Here is an 18,803-nt window from a genome sequence, read left to right as displayed (position 1 = left end):
AAATTGTATATTTGCCATTTTCGATGCAACTCAGTTAGCCAGTGCCATACTTTTTGCAGGATTCTGGCATGTGTAATTTTTTTAAAAAAAAATAATTTTACTAATCGGTATGTAGAAATCTTGTAGCACCTTTGAGACTAACTGAAAGATAGAAGTTGGCAGCATGAGCTTTCGTAGATTACACTGTACTTCCTCAGATGCACTTGCATCTGAGGAAATAGACTTTAGTCTACAAAAGAGCATGCTGCCAACTTCTTTCTTCAAATTAGTTTCAAAGGTGCTACAAGATCTCTCTACATACTGATTCTACAGTAACATGGCTATATCTTTTAATTTTAGTAATATGAAGTCAAAGGCTTTCATGGCCAGCATCCATAGTTTTCTCTGGGTTTTATGGGCTATGTGGCCACATTCTGAAAGACTTTATTCCTGACATTTCACCTGCATCTGTGGCTGGCATCTTCAGAGGGTGGTGGCATGGAAGTGTGTGGGGTATATATATCCTTGTGTGACTCTTGGTTGGGAGGAAGTGGTTTACATGTTAATCTGTGTGTTGGTCTGTTGTTGAATGGCAAGGCCTCAGGGTGGGAGGATATGTGAGGTGAATGCATGTCTATTAGTGTTTCTTCACCATTTGGAGCCATGGAGAAGACGATCTGATCGTGTTTTTGAATCTTTGGAACAACATCCACCCAACATCCAATTCATGATGAAAAAAGAAATAGGAAAGAACATTACCGTTCTTGGATATCCTGGTCATCTGCAAATCAAACCAACAATTGGGCCACATGGTAGACAGAAAAACTATACACACAGACAGATATCTACACAACAACTTCAACTATCACCTGACACAAAAAAGGAGCACAATAAAAACACTGATACACAGCACAAAAAAGACCTGTGAACCCCACTTCCCGGACGATGAACTGAAGCACCTAAACTAGGCTCTACAGGTTAACAGTTACTCCAGCTCAGACAACAGAAGAGCTGCCAGATCCAAGAAAAAGCCACAGGAGTCAAGACAACTACCCAAGGGGAAGGTATTTTTAACACACATCAAAGGAGACACAAACAGAATAGAGAAACTGATGAAGAAATACAACCTCCAAATGATCTACTGTCATGGCCAGCCAAGAGTAGCTCGAGGAGGAGGAGAGGGATGAGTCTCCTCCAGAGCAAGAGCTAATTGAGGCTACACCAGGTGCTAATCCTGCTCTGCCAGGTCCCAGCTGTGATCCCCCAGCCCCAGAGGAGGAGGCTCAACCAGGTCCTAGTGCTAGTGAGATGCCTCCTGTGGTGCAACAGCCTAGTGGTGACTCTGGGGAGGAATCATGCCTGGATGTGCCTACCTATAAACAAAGAAGGGCTGAGAGTGCTTGCAGGCGCAGATCCAGGAGAATTGCAGAAAGGCAATTAGCAAACCAGCCTCAGGTGGTACGGGGGAGAGTTTCCCTTACTTAAGGTGCAGAGAGGCATCAACTCAGTGCCAGAGTTTATTGCATGATTCTTTGGTGTGATTGCTGCCGGCACTGGCTCCTTGTATCTTGACTCCTTGTTGCCTTGACCTCGGAATGGACTGGACCCTTGTTATCTTTTGACTGCTTTGACCCTGGACTGATTTGACTATTCTGACTTCTGGTATCCTGACTTTGGCTTGGCTTTCGGATTGCTCTCTAACACTGACTCCTTGCAAGGTCTGTGGTCTGCTTCCACTTGCTGTGCTAAGCAATTCTTATTGGCATAGTGTGGGTGTGCTGGCCGCAGTCTAGGACATCTACAGACCAACCAAGAAAATCCAGCAAATGCGGCACTCAGTGAAGGACAGGAGAAATCCTCTCACTGCCACATGGATTTACCACATGCCATGTAGCTATGGGCAGGTCTACAGAGAGAGTACTAAATGCAGCATCCAAAAATAAACCAAAGAACATGAGAAACACTGCAGACTGAGCCAACCAGAAATATCGGAAGTAGTATAACACATCATAAACCAACCTGGACATAGAATGCTATTTGAAAACAGTGCAATTCTGGTGCATGCCAACAACCACAAGGTCAAAATGCACAGGGAGGCCACTGAAATCTACAAACACCTGGAAAACTTCAACAGGAAAGAAACATTCAAAGTAAACAAAGTCCTGAAGAACACCAAAATGAAGACTCAGGCAGGTTACAGACCGCCATTTGGGACGTCCTTAGGACATCCCAGTTTAAAAAAGGGGCGTCTCTTCTAGACGCCCCTACTCCTATTACGGACTCTGTCCGTAACAAATGGCGGCGGCCGTTCCACACGGCTGCCGCCATTTTGACGTCTTGGACGCCTAGCGTCCAGACGTGTCGCGGCGGAAGTGATGCTGCGAAAGGGCGTCTTGTGCTTTGCGGCACCACTTCCGGGGCCCAGGAAGGAGCGCAATTTCCGCACTCCTTCCTCGCAGCGTCCGGGAGTTCCGCAGTTTAGAAGCTGCGGCTCCCGGATGCTGCAAGCGGCGCCGGCAGCAGACCGCCACAATTCGGCGGTCTGTAATGCGCCTCAGTTCATGCAAATGAACACCACCCATGGTCAGGGGGTTTCCCCACAGACAATGAATTGCTAATTAAATAGACACATTCCACTGGCATATCCTCCCACCCAGAGGCTTTGCCATTCAGCAACAGACCAACACACAGATTAACATGTAAATCACTTCCTCCCAATCACGGATCACACAAGTGCGTGTGTGTGCGTGTTTACATATACATCACACACTTTCATGTTACTATCCTCTGATGATGCCAGCCACAGATGCAGGCAAAACATCCAGAAAAGCCACAGAAAACTGATTTTACTAAGCTATGCACTTAGCCATAGCTAAGAAAGTAGCAGCATCCATCTACACTAATTCAAAGCAGAAGGGCTTCACAGTTTAAGACACAAGTATGAAATTAGACCATGAAACCAAGATCAACTGCAAGCCTAAACATGTTTAAATCAGAAAAAGACAGCAATCCCATTTGCAGTTATCTAAGAATAAACACCACTGAAAATGCTGTGTGAAGACATTAGTTGGTGATGCATACTCTCCAAGAGAACAGGCTTTTAAACATTATTAGCTGTAGCTTTCAAAAATCCCTTTCAGCTCACATGCAAAATCAGCTTACAGGCTCTTTTTGTTTTGGCTCAAGTTTCCTATCTTACCTCATTGCACCCAGGATTATCAACTAGTTGATGACTACTGGCATGCAAAGGCTGGCCAGCATTAACAGGATTCAAAACAACTTTGTCACCTATCACGACCTAGGGGAAAAAAAGTTTCAGAATATTGACCTTTAAGACACAGAACATTGAGGTTTATTTGAAAGTCACTGAAGTTAGACTTTGCAATCCATTGCAATGCAAATATTTGATTAGAACAGACTATCATCTTCTTCTCTTTTCCTATTATTATTTTTATTACTATTATTATATTTATTTATATCCTGCTTTCCCCCCAAAATTGGGATATAAAGCAGCTTACAATTTAAAAGAACAATACAATTAAAAACATATTAAAATGTGCATTAAAATAGCATTAAACTATTACAGTATTAAAACACATCACTCCTTAAAAGAATAAAATGCAATTTAAACATTATTTTTGTAAAAAAAATAATAAAATCACTTTGAAAAGTACAATTAAAACAGTACAACACCCCCAATCCATTCTTTAAAGACTTTCTGTTTTAAAAGCCTGTCTGAATAAAAAAACATCTCTTAGCCTGGGGACAAAACAACAAGTTGTGAGTTCCTGCATGGTAGGGGATTGGACTGGATGCCTTTGTGGTCTCTTCCAACTCTATGATTCTAAGTTTCAATTTGTTTGCCCTCATCCAGTCCATTGCTGATGGCAGAGACTGGTTTAGGACCAGGACAGCCTCCTTGTATTGGAGTGGAAGGCATAGTAGAATTGGGTGTCATCAGCATATTGATTGCACGACACCCCAAAACTCCATACAACCTCTCCCTTTAATATAGTCCATATAATAAGATGGAAGAAAATGTATCTAACCAATGATAATAGGAAAAATATCATTGTTTTCTGGCTTGACTGTTACCTTATCTATCATGAGTCAGGTTTACAGTCAGAAATAACATTATTTATATAAAAAAAGTATGTTTTATGGGTTTTAATTTATACTCTACAAACCTGAGCAATATTTCCATATCAGCACTGAAAGTACATTTATTGTAAATGTACAAAGATATTAACAACATTTGCAGGAGAAGTGTCCCACCCTGGATAAGATCCAACACTTCCTCCCATATCAGTCTGGTCAATTAGTGAGGTCATCCTTAAAGGATTTGCTTCCTGCACTATCCAGAATAAAGTAGATGGTAACCAGAGTGAGTGCTCTTTCTCACTAGTAGTACACCGCCAGGCACTGCTGGTATTATCCTTTCAGTACCAGGAAAAACAATTTTATTCTCCCAGTCTTTTAAAATTTTATTTTAATACTTCTTTCTTTCCTTAAATGCACAAACACAACAAGAAGTTATCTTGTTTGTGTAAAGAGCTTGTAAAACATTTAATATTAATTCTGTTGTAAGTTTTCATGAGTGCTGGCCCACAGAGCTTATACTACAAACAATGTAAATTTATGTTTGCATTTATTGCCCAATCAGTTTGTAAGAATAAAAGAAAATGCCTGTTGATACAAAGCTATAAAACAAAAAGTCATAGTGCATTTATGTGTTCTTAACAATTTAGTAATTTCATAATAATTTGAAAGCTGGTACTGTTCCAATATGTATTTTAAAAATGTTTCTTATTTCCAAAACATTTGTTTCCATGGTAATTCATCACTCACTGTCTTCATTAAGTAGGGGAGCACACCAGTACCACTATATAAACTTGTCTGCATTTAATTTATCATAAGCAAGTACGCTACAGATGAAAAACTTTTCAGCAACACACACCATTTTCTGTGACAGCCCTGTAAACTTACACTGTCTCCTATGGAACGTAATTTGTAGAATGGCTGTATATAAAACCAGGAGCCCTCATTGCCAGCCTCGTCCAGAGTCACCCTCATAGCATTCTTCTCTAGCAAAGCTGGAAGTCTCTTATTTACTGTCAAGTACTTGTTGCTTTTTAAGTGCAAGAGCTAGAATCAAAGAAAAAATAAGAAGAACAAAAAGATGGGTAACGGAAGACAAAAATTTAAATTATTCTCTAGCCTAAAGCTATACTTGCAGTGTTCCAGTAAGAATTAAGACTGAAAATTGGAGAAGGCTTATCTGTCCTTAATGGTTGTGCAGAAGAGGGTATTTCAGCAGCTGTTGATAAATAACTGTTGTTGGTAAATAACTTCTTTTAAACAACAAACAACAACCAATAAAGATGCAGGAGCCTTCTTCATTTTTTACTCTGGAAACCCTAAATACCTCAGTTTCTTAAGGCTTTCAGAATTCCTGCATTGTTCACATGCAGGAAAATACAGATAATTTTCTTCCTAAGATCCACCAAATATCCCACAATGGTTTCAATATATAGGGTTATACTACAACCTGGCTATCATATGCACAATTCTCTATGGTTGAAGGACTATTGCTCAACATTGGGACCCATAGTATAAGAATGGAACTCAGAAATGAGCCATGAAACTCAATGAGTGACCATGAGTAGGAACTAGAGCTTGGGGATCCATAACCAGTGATGAGAAAAATGATCACATTAGCATCACTGCTCCCTGGCATTCATGACACAGGCAGCATAATTCACTCCCTAGGAACTGTATGGCAGATATTTGGCAGATATTCTCAAACCCATTTCCAAACAGGGAATGAGGTTCTCACCAGTTTCCCAAAACAACTACTCATGCCCTATCCTTATCCAGCCTAAAAGGTATGCATTTTGGCTTTGTGGTAAGCACCATTGGCTTACAAGCAACTTTAAGCCTTTTATGCTGCTCTAAATCATAAAGACTCAAACATTTCTGAGTCAGACAAAGCCCTCTTACAGACCTCTTCTTAAGAGAAGCTAAGACAGGGTCAACATATGCTGCACCTCAGTGCCACATGACTAAGTGGTAGGATAACAGAATACAGTCACCTCATACCTGTATAACATTGCCATATTGGATAACTGTACCAAGCAGCTTCTTGTTTTCTGTCTCGTTCTGCTTCTTCTCCAAATCTGCAGCATGCTGAAATGTGAAAAGAATGGGGGGTTGAGGAGAGGAGGCACCAATAAGCAAAGAAGAGGGAAATGTTCACTGCTTGATAATAGCATCTTAAAGACCTTAATTACAATGTTCCATCCTATTTTACAGTTTTCTAAATTGGCAACCTTCACTTCATTTTGTTTTAACAATTTCCATGAGTAAATTATATGTTGTATGAAAAAAGTGGTTTCATTTGCAGATTACGAACAGCAGTTGAAGCCAAAGATCAACTCTGTTTCATACACAGTTTATTCTGCAGCTCCTCTTAACTCCATCGGCCAAAACGACTTGGGTAAATTAAACTTTTTCATTGTTGAAATCCTTTGGTTATGCTGCAAGGGTAATCTCTTTGTAGAGTCAGCATGGTGGAGTGGTTTGAGCAGTGGACTAGGGTTCTGGAGATGAGGGTTTGAATGCCCACTTAGCCATGGATACCCGCTGGGTGACCACTCACTCAGCTTCAGAGGAAGGCCGTCTGAACAAATCTTCCCAATGAACCCCATGATGAGTTTTCTTTAGGGTTGCCGTAAGTTGGACATGGCTTAAAAGATACACAGCAACACAAGAACAGTCAGGCAGACCTGACATTTGTCTCATTTTCTTTCCTTCCACCATCAGTTTATTTTCAACCATGGGTTCTGAACTGTTGCACCAGGAGCTCAAATAGCAATCTGAGTTAAATAAGATTATACTACAGATGCCCCCATCTTTTTGTGGTGTTATTTAAAAGTTTTCAAATGTGACACCAGGGAGTTCTTTAAGTCATGGACTGCCAAAAAATTAAAATAAAATGAGTCTTAGAAATATAGAGCAGGGTCACGGTGGCTCAGTGGTTAAGATGTCGACTCTGATGATTGCAAAATCGGCAGGTCAACATGGTGGAGTGAGCTCCTGTCACTAGTCCCAGCTTCTGCCAACCTAGCAGTTTGAAAGCATGTAAAAGCACAACTAGAAAATAGGTACCACTTCAGTGGGAAGGCTACATGACCCACAGAATAGTCTTTGACAACACTGGGTCTTCGGCTTAGTAATGAAGATGAGCACCACCCCCTACAGTATAAACCTTGTATCTACATGAGATATCTTCCCAGACTTACAGCAGATAGTAACTATCATGGATAATAGCAACCCCTATATTTTTGACAAACATTGACTATAGAATCTTACTGGAGAATGCCACAATGCTTTAGCAATGTTCTTTCTATAAATCAGGTGGTCCTCCAGCACAACTCTATGGTCAATTTCTATCAGAGATTGACCACAGAGTCACTCTATAGAACCTCCATATGTCTAGAGAGATTACATTTTTTTCAGACATAGGTAAGTGAAGCCATGGTACTGGTCCTGCAGTTATGAGGATCATATTGCATAGGAAAAGATGAGAAGAGAATAGTAAGAGGGCAAGAAAGGAGCAGTAAGAAAAAGGCTGGAAGAAATATCAGACAGAGAGATATGTGGCAAAAGTCATCCTCGTGTTGTAAATTGGCGTTGGAGGTGGGTTCCATGGCTGAGCTGGTGGACATCTGTCCTATCATGACAGTTCAGTCTTTGCCTTCCCCTCCAATCTTCTGGTTCAGAGGTCGTGTAACAGAGTATGCAAGCAGACAAGGAAAACTACTCCCTCCTGTTTCTGCTCTTGGACATAGTTTCATCAGTGAAGCAGCAATGTCCTGCCCATGGCCAATGGATGGATTACCAGTTGAAAACCAATAATAAGCTGACACTTTTTTAGATATTCAAAAAACTTTTCAAAAAACAAAACAGAATATACAGTAGTACCTCAAGAATGGTACACAAATATTTAAAAAGCAGCCTTATGAATACAAGTGCTATGTATAGATGATTTGTGAGTTGGTCCCAAGTCTTTGTAACCATTTTAGGAATCATTCCCACACAGAGAGAGTTTGGCCTAGAAAGGGCATTACAAAGGAACAAGTAGCCCTGAACTTTGGGAGAAATACATCTTTTTCCTGTTTGCAGAATGCAAACCAAGACAAACATTCCTTTCTTAGTTATTGCTGAACAGACTGTAGATTGTAGGATACTTCAGGCCATGTCAGAAGCGACTTTTTAAAATAAACAAACAAAAATGCAAATAGAGAAAAAGTTGGATAGGAGCAATATAAAAAACTAAGTGATAGTAAGCCATCATACATCTCTTCAAAACTGCCTATGCAAAGGAAGTATTTTCCTTTGCTTTGAAGTACAATTCATAATTTAATCTAAATGGAAACCCTTTTTGAAATGGATTAAACAGGTCCTTCATATTCCAAATTACAAATTTTTGCCAAGTATTAGACTCAGTCAAATGCCAGAATAAAGAATATTCTCAAGAAAGTAAATCCTAATATATGGTCACTGCCAGCCCGTGTCTCCACAATTTTGTGTTATCTTGATTTTCAGCAGTTCTGTTTTTTCTTTATTTTTGGCCATATCTGGCTTTTTTGGGGGGTGGCGTAGAACCATTGGGGGAAATTAGACAAAACAAATTAACCAATGGGTTTTAGCAATGGTTTGAATGATTTTCCAGAAATGTTTCACATGAAACTCTCCCCTCCCCCCCCCCAAAAAAAAAAAAAAAAGAAAAGAAAAATAGAGGGAATTGAGCAGTATAAGGGGAGGAATTGCCCAAGATCTATTGGCTACAAATGGCCTGTGTCTTTCCTGTGCCATCTAAATTTATTCAGATGAGATGGTGTTCCAGTCCCTTGTGCATCAGTAGTTTCAGGAGGTGATACTGAGGAACTCAAAGCCTTCTTCTGAGGGACTCAAAGGCCTTAGCTATTGGCCTCTTGGGTCCCAAAGGATTCTACCCTGTGCCTTCAGGAAACCACTTGAAGAGTTTGTTTTAAGTTTCAAGTCATGATGAAACAGATAACATCCCTCTCTCCTTTGCCTTTTCATTTTATTTCTGAAAAGACTACAGTGATCCAAAATCGAGGGAAGCAGGTAATCATGGAGCAGACGTGGGTTCAATAATGAAGTTTAATCCAGAGAATATAAAGTGATCCTATTGAGTAGAGATGATCTGAAAATCAGGGTTCAACTTGTTAGATGGATTTCCCTTTTGAAAATCCATGTTCGTAGTTTGGACTTCTGAACCTTTACTTGATCTTGTGTGGGTGTATGTGCGTCAGGATCACGCCTCCGATTGTGCCTCATGTTTAATATCAAATTAATATTAAAAAGGGAAGTTGGGGATTACCTAGGCATGACTCCACTGTGTATACCTGACCTGCTCACATGTGGAAAAAAACAGTTAGGGCTAGCCAGGATCTAGAAGGCACTCACCATCATGGGTTTTCCAAGGCCCAAGCATAATCCCTTTTGTCTACATAGGGCAGTGAGAGGATCATGGCCAAAGGAGGCGGTTGTGTGAAACCACGTAAGACAGGGAAGCACTGGCAAATGCCTTGCACATTCACAGCAATCACCTGACTATATGCTTCTAGTCCAAACCATTCTTTTACCCCTGGAAAACATTTAGCAAGGCTTCTAATCCTTCCAAGCCTTGGTTTCTGCCCCCAAGACACAATTCTGGATATTTATAAATCTAGTAAAACAGCCCATCTCAAGTCTTGGTCTAGTTTGCAAGCAGGCAGGCACTATTGGTTTCACTACACTAGGCTCCTTAATACGCCGGCTAACCCCCTTTGCCGCAGCATATATTGAGTCTTCTCCGTTCCAGACTTCTATCAATTGGAATCAAGATCCACGTTGGTAATGTGTCTATATTAGTAAGGTCTGAAAACTATTCTACTTCTCCCACCTTTGCTTCCCTAGCTCTTGTGTGTATGCACAAGTGTATGTGTGCTTGTGTGTGTTGATTATTTTCTCTAATAAAATACAAAAACTTATTTGCATTTACTCCTGGAGTAAATGTAATTCTCTGTGATTCAGATCTGGTATACATTTGGATTGCTATCCTGGGCCGCTGTTACCCCGACCGTACTGTAACTCTTATTTCAGCTAATATTAAATTCCCCTAAGACATATTAATTTGTTGGCATCCTCCCTGGACATAAGCAATTTGTGTGTGTGTGTGTGTGTGTGTGTGTGTGTGTGTGTTGTGTGCCTTCAAGTCATGTCTGACTTAGAGCAAACCAAGAGCAGGTTTGCTATTACCTTCCCCTGAGACTGAAAGCATGTGACTTGCTCAAAGTCACCCAGTGGGTTTCATGGCCAAGCTAGGAATCGAAACCTGGTCTTCAGAGTTGTAGATCAACACCCAAACCACTATGCCATGCTGAATCAGGTATCAGCTATGATCCAAATTTCCTTTGTTCAGATTGTAATGGACCAGCTATACCTATTCCTGCAAAAAGCAGATCTGGCCAGGTTGATACATATATGACAACTAGATTACTACAATGGATTTAGTGTAGAATTACCAGAGAAAACTGTACAGAAACTTTAAATCAGTTTCGAATTTGGCAACAAACACATTATGGTGTACTGGGAACATGCAGGCCTTTAATGAAAAAGTTATACTGGTTTCCAGTCATTCGGTTTTAGGGTTTTAAAAAAAAGTATTTTAAAGTACTTCAGAGTTTGGTATAAAGATGTGTGAAGGGTCAGTCATTCCCAGATGAGACCACATGCTAAGATTTTATTATAGGCCTTCCTGTAAGGCAGCAGGTCCTGAGATATACTGAGCTGGGGCCAAGGAGAAGGTTCTCAAAATGTTTACACCGAAGTTCTATAACTTCCTCACAGCTTTCCTTCTTCTTGATGGTAGTCTTCTGAATGTCCAAGAACATATAGGTTTTGAGGTCATGAAAGATTTTGCTTTTCTTATGCTGACAAGTTCTTAATTTGTTCTGTTGGTTCATTTTTATTTCTGGAAGATGTCCAGTAGTTATATCAGCTGCTTTGTAATTTGTGTATATGTGTTCAATTGTTTTATTACTTTTATTTAACTTGCTGCTGTGGGCTGTCTAACTTTTTTTAAAAAAGTCAGGATATAAATCTTTTAAATAAGTGTACACAAAATAATCATAGAATGGCAACATAAATGCAATTTGTGACCCAAAAACAAAAGAGACCCTCACTCACTTCAAAATACAGAGATGTCACAGCAGAGCACTGCTGGTCCTTTGGCATCTCTTGAAAAGGACAAGTGATTATTCATTGTATTTACCATTTCCCTGGTATATACAGTTAAAAGAAATATTTATAGAAACAGTAGTTAGGGCTTTTCATCTTACATAACAATAAATGGAGGCATGACAGAGATGTTTAATATTATGCATGATGCAGATAGAGCAAATAGTAAAAGTTTCCCTTTGGAATGAAGAAACATTCTTCATTCAAGGCTGGTAAAAAAAAGTACAGTACTTCTTCACATATTATATTGTTTAACTGGGGCAAATGGCTCCAGAAAATATAGCAATGGCCAAATTTGGATGCAGGGCCAGCATGGCATAGTGGTTTTAACGCTGAACTAAGACACTGAGAGACAAGGGTTTGAAACCCCAGCTCAGCCATGGAAACCCACTGGGTGACCTTGGGCATGCCACACTCCATCAACCTCAGAGGATGGCAATGGCAAACCCCCTGTGAAGAAATTTGCCAAGAAAACCCTATGGTCGCCATAAGTTGGAAATGTCTTGAAGGCACACAACAACAACAATTTGGATGCCTTTAAGAGGGGCTTGGACAATTTGATGGAGGATTAAGGCTATGAGTGGAGAACATGAGAAGAAAGTCACTCATGTGATGCTTGTGGGCTGTAATAAAGGAATGCTGTAATAAATGAGTATATGACCTCATCCATTGTGGTTCATTTTATATTCTTATGCTGAATTACTTGTCAGGAGTCCAGCAAGTTTTTGGTCAAAATAAGCAAAAAAATAATAATTTTTTTTCCAAATTATAGTGTATATGCAAAAAGAATGATAAACATTTGAGTAATGTAGGTTTTGACTCCTTGGGATCATAAGAAGCATAAGGAGGTAACAACCACTAGGTGTCAGCTTTTCAAAACAAGCACTGACTTTTGAAGCCGATCAAAAACTCAAGCGTCCCAGATTTCAAAATCCCTTAAATGGTATTAGCTTAAAATAAACTGACCCTTACTATTGGTTGATCTACACCAGAAAATTCTGAATTCCATCAGTAGAAAGTAGAGCCAAAAATTCAAGTGATTAAATATTTGAGTTTAGCCATTCCAAAACCACATGACATAGATGTAGTAAGACAGGAAACTGCCTTTCAGCTATAAGAAACTTTCACCAGGAACTGTCAGCCAACAATCCTCTCTCTCAGAAATCTGAGTATGCATACACTGACCAAACAACAACAACACGGACATATGATGATACCTTTCTTTCTCCTGGAACCATTATCTATATCCAGGGGAGTAGTCATTTTAGAAATCTGTTTTAAAATGTTTGGTATAACTGGGAAAAAATCCACCCTATCCCTGGTATGTCAGGATGTACCCTGATAAGTACTTACAATGTCTTGGTATAGCTGTATTAATCTTTTTATCTGTCTTTTGTCACTTTGATTCTAAAGAAACCTAAAAATTCCTGATTGAATACCTACATGTATCTGAATGCCAAATCAGTTTTTATAGTTCAGTTCTCTTCCAAGAAAGCTAAAATCTTTCTCTTGACAATGGGTATTTTTTAACATCCAAGATAGAGATCTTTCATTCATCACCCTGATGTTTGCTATATGGCGTCCCTCAGGATTCCTTCTTGGCCCTTAATTCTTCTGTCTTTTTTCCGTTTAAATTCATGTAAGGTCTTCTGGTTCCAAACCAGCATTTGATGCTGGAAATAGACTGGATTGTGGTGAAAACATTAAAGCCAGGGAATAGAGATTGGACCTGTGTTGGGTGAGGTTACACATCCCCTGAAAATTCAAATTCATAGTTTGCATGTACCCCTGGACTCAACACTGAACATAAGAGCTGTCCTTTGGTCCTCTGCACTCTTGTTTTTAGACTATAAAATGATGAATGGCTTTAATAAGAATGATTATTACTACCGTAGCATAAATATTACTTACTTCTAAGCAATTTTTTTTAGTTTACATGTGTTAAATTTTGATGCCATGCTTTTTTGAATATATATGTGCACTTTATTAAAAGGAGGGAGATGGATCTAATGCAACACCATTGCCAACAACAACAACATAATACTTTTCAAAACAATGCCAATACTGACCCCAAAATGTAGCAGTTCAATGTACATTCTTTGGACAGAGAACAGCCATTGCTATAGAATGTTAACCCAGGAGTCCAAAAATAATAGAATTATAGCTTGAAGCCACTGAACAATGGCATGAATGTAACACATCCAACCTGTGATACTGTGGAGGGATGCTTTGACATTGTTCATTCCTTCTTACTATTGCATTTTAATTTGGCTTTTAATTTGTTTGTATTATCTTTGTGTCATTTGTTGACAAAAATATGTAATATCAATAAATCCCCCCTTCCCCTGAAACATACAGATACAGGGAATGATGGTATGTTCAAATGTGTATGTACAGTGCTGTGCAAATCTACAGCGCTAAATAGATAGATAGATAGATAGATAGATAGATAGATAGATAGATAGATAGATAGATAATCTCTTTCTGAATGATGGTCCCTTCCTATTAACCTAGTACTTAGCAAAAACTGGTATTTGCTCAGTACTGTTGAATATGGCTGAACTCCAAAGACCTGCTCAGGCTTGCCCAGCGAATTTTTGATTTGTTTTCTTTTGACAGCCCAGGTCACATTAAACTGTTTTGAAACTCCCCTCACTTTCAAAAGCAACTGGTCATGAGACACAGCAGGTTGTTTTGGATTTATTTATTAAAAGGGCAGTTTGTTCTTTGGTGTGATTAAAGTGAAGGTTCACAAGTATTAAGAGAAGGCACCCTTTTTAAATATGTGGAACTGACCCGAAAGACAAGGTCAAGCATTTGAAATAGTTTTATAACGCCCAGTTAATACATTGGGTAATCACAGACACATACATATATATGTATACATACACTCTCATACTCATACATGTCTAGACAAAAACAGATTTATTTCTCAGAAAAATGTAACACATCTTTCAGTGAGTATTTGATTTGTTCAAGTTAAACCAAGGCTCTTAAAGAGATATGTTACAGGGGTTTTGTGAACCTGATTAAAAAAAATACTGTTTTTTTCTTCAATTTTCTTGTTACTTTGAAAATTATTTTTGTCAACAATATTATTAAGGCATTGTTTCACTTCAAACCAGTATAGCAGGGGTAGGCAACCTGCGGCCCATGGGCCGGATGCGGCCCGGCGAGGCCTTGGGACCGGCCCCAGACCGGTCCTGCCGCCGATTGCCGCCGGGGCCTTTGGGGGGCAATTGTCTATAGAAGCCTCAGAAACATGCATTTATATTAACATTTTTTTAAAAAATCGGCAATTTTTTTCGCATGTCCTCCATTTTTTTAAAAAAAGTGTCTTCCATTTGAAAATTTTGTCCTACATTTGTCCTGGTTTATTTATATATTTAAGTTTTTTTAAAAAAATATTTAATTATTTATTTTTTGGCTTCGGCCCCCCAGTTGTCTGAGGGACAGCAACCCGGCCCCCGGCTCAAAAAGATTGCCTACCCCTGCAGTATAGGATAGCATGGAATGCTACTCATGTCATCAGATAATATACCATGACAATATTTCCAGGTAAATAAAATATTTGGTATGCAAAATTTTCTGTTTTATGTGCATTCACTGATGAAGGAGGCCTATAACTTTCATCAGACTATAAAAGGAGTCCATGCTCCCAAAATGCTAAGAGCCACTGATTTAGACTGAAATTGTGTCAACTACATAAAACTTGTTTTGAAAAGATATTTTAGTAAAAAATTAACTAAAAACTGAATATTAGTAATACAACCCTATGTATGTCTGCCCTGATAAAAGCCCCACTGAATTCAGTGGAACCACTTCTCAGGCGCGTTACAGACCGCCCAGGAAGGGCAGTCTTGCGCCGCTGCTGGTTGCTGCATCTGGGAACCGCAGCATCCAAACCACACGGTTCCCGGACGCAGCAAAGAAGAAGCGCCGAAATGGCGCTTCTTCTTCCGCCCCGGATGAGATGCCACAAGGTGCTACTCGCGCACTCTTGGCGTCACATCCGGTGCGCGACATGCAGATGCTATGCATCCAGCACGTAAAGATGGCGGCGCCCGTGTGTACAGGTCGCCGTCATCTTTACGCCCTCGTCACATGCTAGGGGTGAGGCCGGTGTGGACGCTAGGTCCTCGGCCAACCCCTAGCACATGACGGGGGTGCCAGAAGAGCCCGTCTGTAACGGGTCACTGTTGATTTTAGGACTGCAAATTTATCCTGGAGAGGGGCAAGCAGAAAAGGGACAAAAGGAACAAACTCAGATATTGCATTTGTCTTTTTAAATTAGACTGAGTTTTCCTAATAGAAAAATGAAATTTTAAAATGTTAAAGATCATTTAAAAAATACTTTTTTGTCTCAGCTTGTAAATTTCACTTCATGAAAAGTAATGAGTATTTCCTTTGTTTTATGTATTACTTATGAAATAAATAATTGTGTAACAATATAAGAATGTAACAAGTGTAACAATATAAGAAATCGAAAGTTTTCTGGTTTCAGATGTTGTCGTAGTTCTAATGTATTATTATATTATTATTCTATTTATTTATATCCTGCTTTCCCTTGAAAATTGGGACCCAAAATGGCTCATAATTTAAAAGAACAATACCATTAAAAATATACAAAAGTGGGTATTAAAACAGAATAAAATTGCAGTGCGCCCGCACCATATGCACGTGCACCTGTCTGCTCCCTCAGGACCTCCCATGTTTTACCTTAGAGCCAGAATGACATCTATACCGGCACCAACTGGGCCTCTAATGGGAGGGTATTCCAAAACTGGGAAGCCACAGCAAAAAAAGGCCTTTCCTATCTGCTCCCTCTGTTTATTGCCCACCACTCCAAAGAGACCTCAGTTCTTATGCACAACCACATAAGAAGAGGTGCTCCTTCAAGTACAAAGGTGTAAACGTCCACTTAAGGCTACAGTCAATCTGACCAACTGCCAAAGTCCATTGATTCTAACCATCAGAAGTTATGCTTAAATGTTTTTCTTAACATGCATTGCAATGTTACTCTCATGCCTTCAATGGTTCAGTTTTAGAGAGCTAGTGTCTTCCTACACGGAATCTATTCAAGGCTCCTGCTTCTCATGTCTCTGCTGTCATTTTCTAGCATACTCCAACACATTAATCTGGGTTGCCACTGCTGAGAAAGAGCATCAATTCTAGTTCTTTCATATTTTCAGCTGACCTAGCCTTGTCTCAACACTACCTGCCACTACATCTTTTGCCAGCCATACACTGAACAAATCATAAGAGGCTGTTCATTTCTGTCTTGTGTTGAAGGACACTAGTGCATACTACTTACATTTAGTAGGCAACAGTGTTAGAACTAGCTTACAAAACTCACAGTGCTCCCAGATGTTTTTAATACTCTCATAAAATCCTTTTAAAAACTTTGCCACCACTGTCTCATTACATAAGTTGCATCTTTGAAAAAACAAACAAAAGATTATCCCACAGATTTCTAGAACATCCACTAGTTCAGACCTTGCAGCCATTTCAGAGTACTAGGTCTATCTTCTGTTTCTCAAGGTCTGTGATGTACCTTTACATTTCCCAAGAGAATAGGAGACAGGGCAGTCACAGACTCTTGTACCATTTCTTTTTGCAGCTCTGTCACCTACATCTTTTCCCACCTGTTACATCAGGCAAGAATCCAGGTATGCTGCAGAGCATGTGGGGAAAGGCAGCAGACCACAGGAACAAGAGAGAAATTAACAAAATAAAGACTGCAGCTCCTTCACCTCCCACTGTCTTTGGAAATGTAAGGCTGCATGTGTCTCAGCATTGTCGGCATTGCTATATTTAAATCTACTAGTAAATCTTGAAAACTTAGAACTGCTTTACAATCTTTTCTGTGTTTTGTTTACTATTTCTCCCCATTTACCAAAGGAGAAAGGGACTGAGGAACATTACTCAACCTTACACAATGAATCTGCAGACAGCGTGGACTTCAGATGAATTTACTGCTTTTTAAATACCATATAAAATGAAATTCATTAACAATGAACAAGGCTGTATCTGGAAATCTCAGAATGTATTAAGACAAAGCCCAAGCTCGGAGCTTGTACTCACATGTAGTTTATTCAGCAACACAGCGTCAGTTGTGCTGTTGGCTCCTGGTTTTGCAGCTTTCCAGAACTGTTTCTGTGCAGAATAGCGATTCATGGGGCATAATTTAAAAAGGCAATCTACAAGGAGACACAAAAGAAAAGAGTATTCTAGCCATAGGTGTATATAATTCTGCTTTTTATAGATTACAAAATGCTGCATACTGTTCTTTTAATACCCAATGCACCTATATTTTGGAGAGTGTTTACAACTCTAGTGATTTCTGCTGAAGGGTACGCGTGTTTCTGGTATAAAAATATTATGTGCCTATGTGGTTTATGGAATATAGTTAATTTAGTGTTGTCTTGTCCTTTTAATACCTATAATATATTTGCATTTTTGTTTGTTTTTAGCCCCTGAAGAAGGCCTTTTCTCATACAAGCTGAAACGTGTCAAGCTACTTTAAAAAGAATAAATAGTTGACCATCTTAGAGCATGTGGTGCTCTAAGTTCTGGTATTGCTCACGGAGAAAGGCAATAATAATTAAAACACAAAGTTGTACATTTTGTGTCAGAAAAACTTTAACTTTGAAATTCCAGCAATATACAGCCAATGACCAATAAATGAGGTTGAAATATTACTTCTGGGACACTCTCACCACTTTAATCTTTTATCGGAAGGAGTGAAATAGTCCCCCAAATACAGGTGTCAACATGCATTACTGTCTAAAAGCCTATGCAATAGGCCTATCCAAATTCATTCTAAGGAGTGCTGCAACCATTTTGCATTTTCATTGAATTTCCTTTGCAGTCTTAGATGTAGCATAAAGAAATGTGCTCATTCACTTTTAGCATTGTACTTGTGGGAAACAGTCAAATATTTTCTATTGAAAAGTCCACTTGATGAAAATGTAACAAACAGATTTTTATTCAGGTCACTGAAAGACTGAAAACATCAGAATTTCTTCTGTTTAACAGAAACAATTGCCTGGGTTAAACTCTGAAAGCTTTCATCTTGGTAGTTGTGTGTGTGTGCCTTCAGGACACCTGTTGACGTATGGTGAACCCATGAATTTAATAGGGTTTTCTTATGGAAGGAATACTTAGAGGTGGTTTTGACAGTTTTTCCCTGAAATATAATCACCTGGTATTCATTGGCAATTTCCCATCCAAGTACTAAACAGGGCTGGTGCTACCAAGCTCAGACAGGATCTGGTGCCCTTAGGGTAAAACTCTTATAACCTGAATACAGTTGAGAACAGGGCTGGGGAGTAGTAGTGGTTTTGGGGTTACTTGTCCTACTCGAGTAAGATATTTTTTTCTTAATGTTACTCCTACGCCTGTAAAAACCTCTTACTCCTCACTCCTACTCCTACTCCCCAACCCTGTGGAAAAGCCTCAGTTGCTTTGCAAGGCTGGTGTGTGTGTAAATAAGTGTCTTTCTTTGCCTCCCA

General features: G+C 39.4%; 1 protein-coding gene across 8 annotated transcripts in view; it reads right to left on the bottom strand.

Moving 5' to 3' along the window:
* LOC149321350 (inositol 1,4,5-trisphosphate-gated calcium channel ITPR1) overlaps nt 1-18,803 on the bottom strand; it is a 273,413-nt gene that overhangs the window by 162,132 nt on the left and 92,478 nt on the right. For 7 of the 8 annotated variants that reach the window (XM_089520074.1, XM_089520084.1, XM_089520102.1 and 4 more), the window contains 4 exons: nt 17,374-17,489; nt 6,079-6,165; nt 4,966-5,124; nt 3,179-3,277 (listed from right to left, as the gene is read on the bottom strand). In XM_089520074.1, the coding sequence (XP_089376200.1) occupies nt 3,179-3,277; nt 4,966-5,124; nt 6,079-6,165; nt 17,374-17,489 (461 nt within the window). Of the gene's footprint in view, nt 1-738; nt 1,100-3,178; nt 3,278-4,965; nt 5,125-6,078; nt 6,166-17,373; nt 17,490-18,803 lie in introns of those variants that run through there. The other variant, XM_089520140.1, reaches the window with a different exon arrangement.

Source organism: Sceloporus occidentalis, unplaced genomic scaffold (genome assembly GCF_023333645.1).
Source record: "Sceloporus occidentalis isolate IW3139 unplaced genomic scaffold, rSceOcc1.0.p SCAF_1, whole genome shotgun sequence".
Taxonomy (NCBI): Eukaryota; Metazoa; Chordata; class Lepidosauria; order Squamata; family Phrynosomatidae; genus Sceloporus; species Sceloporus occidentalis.
This window is presented reverse-complemented; position numbering and strand designations above follow the sequence as displayed.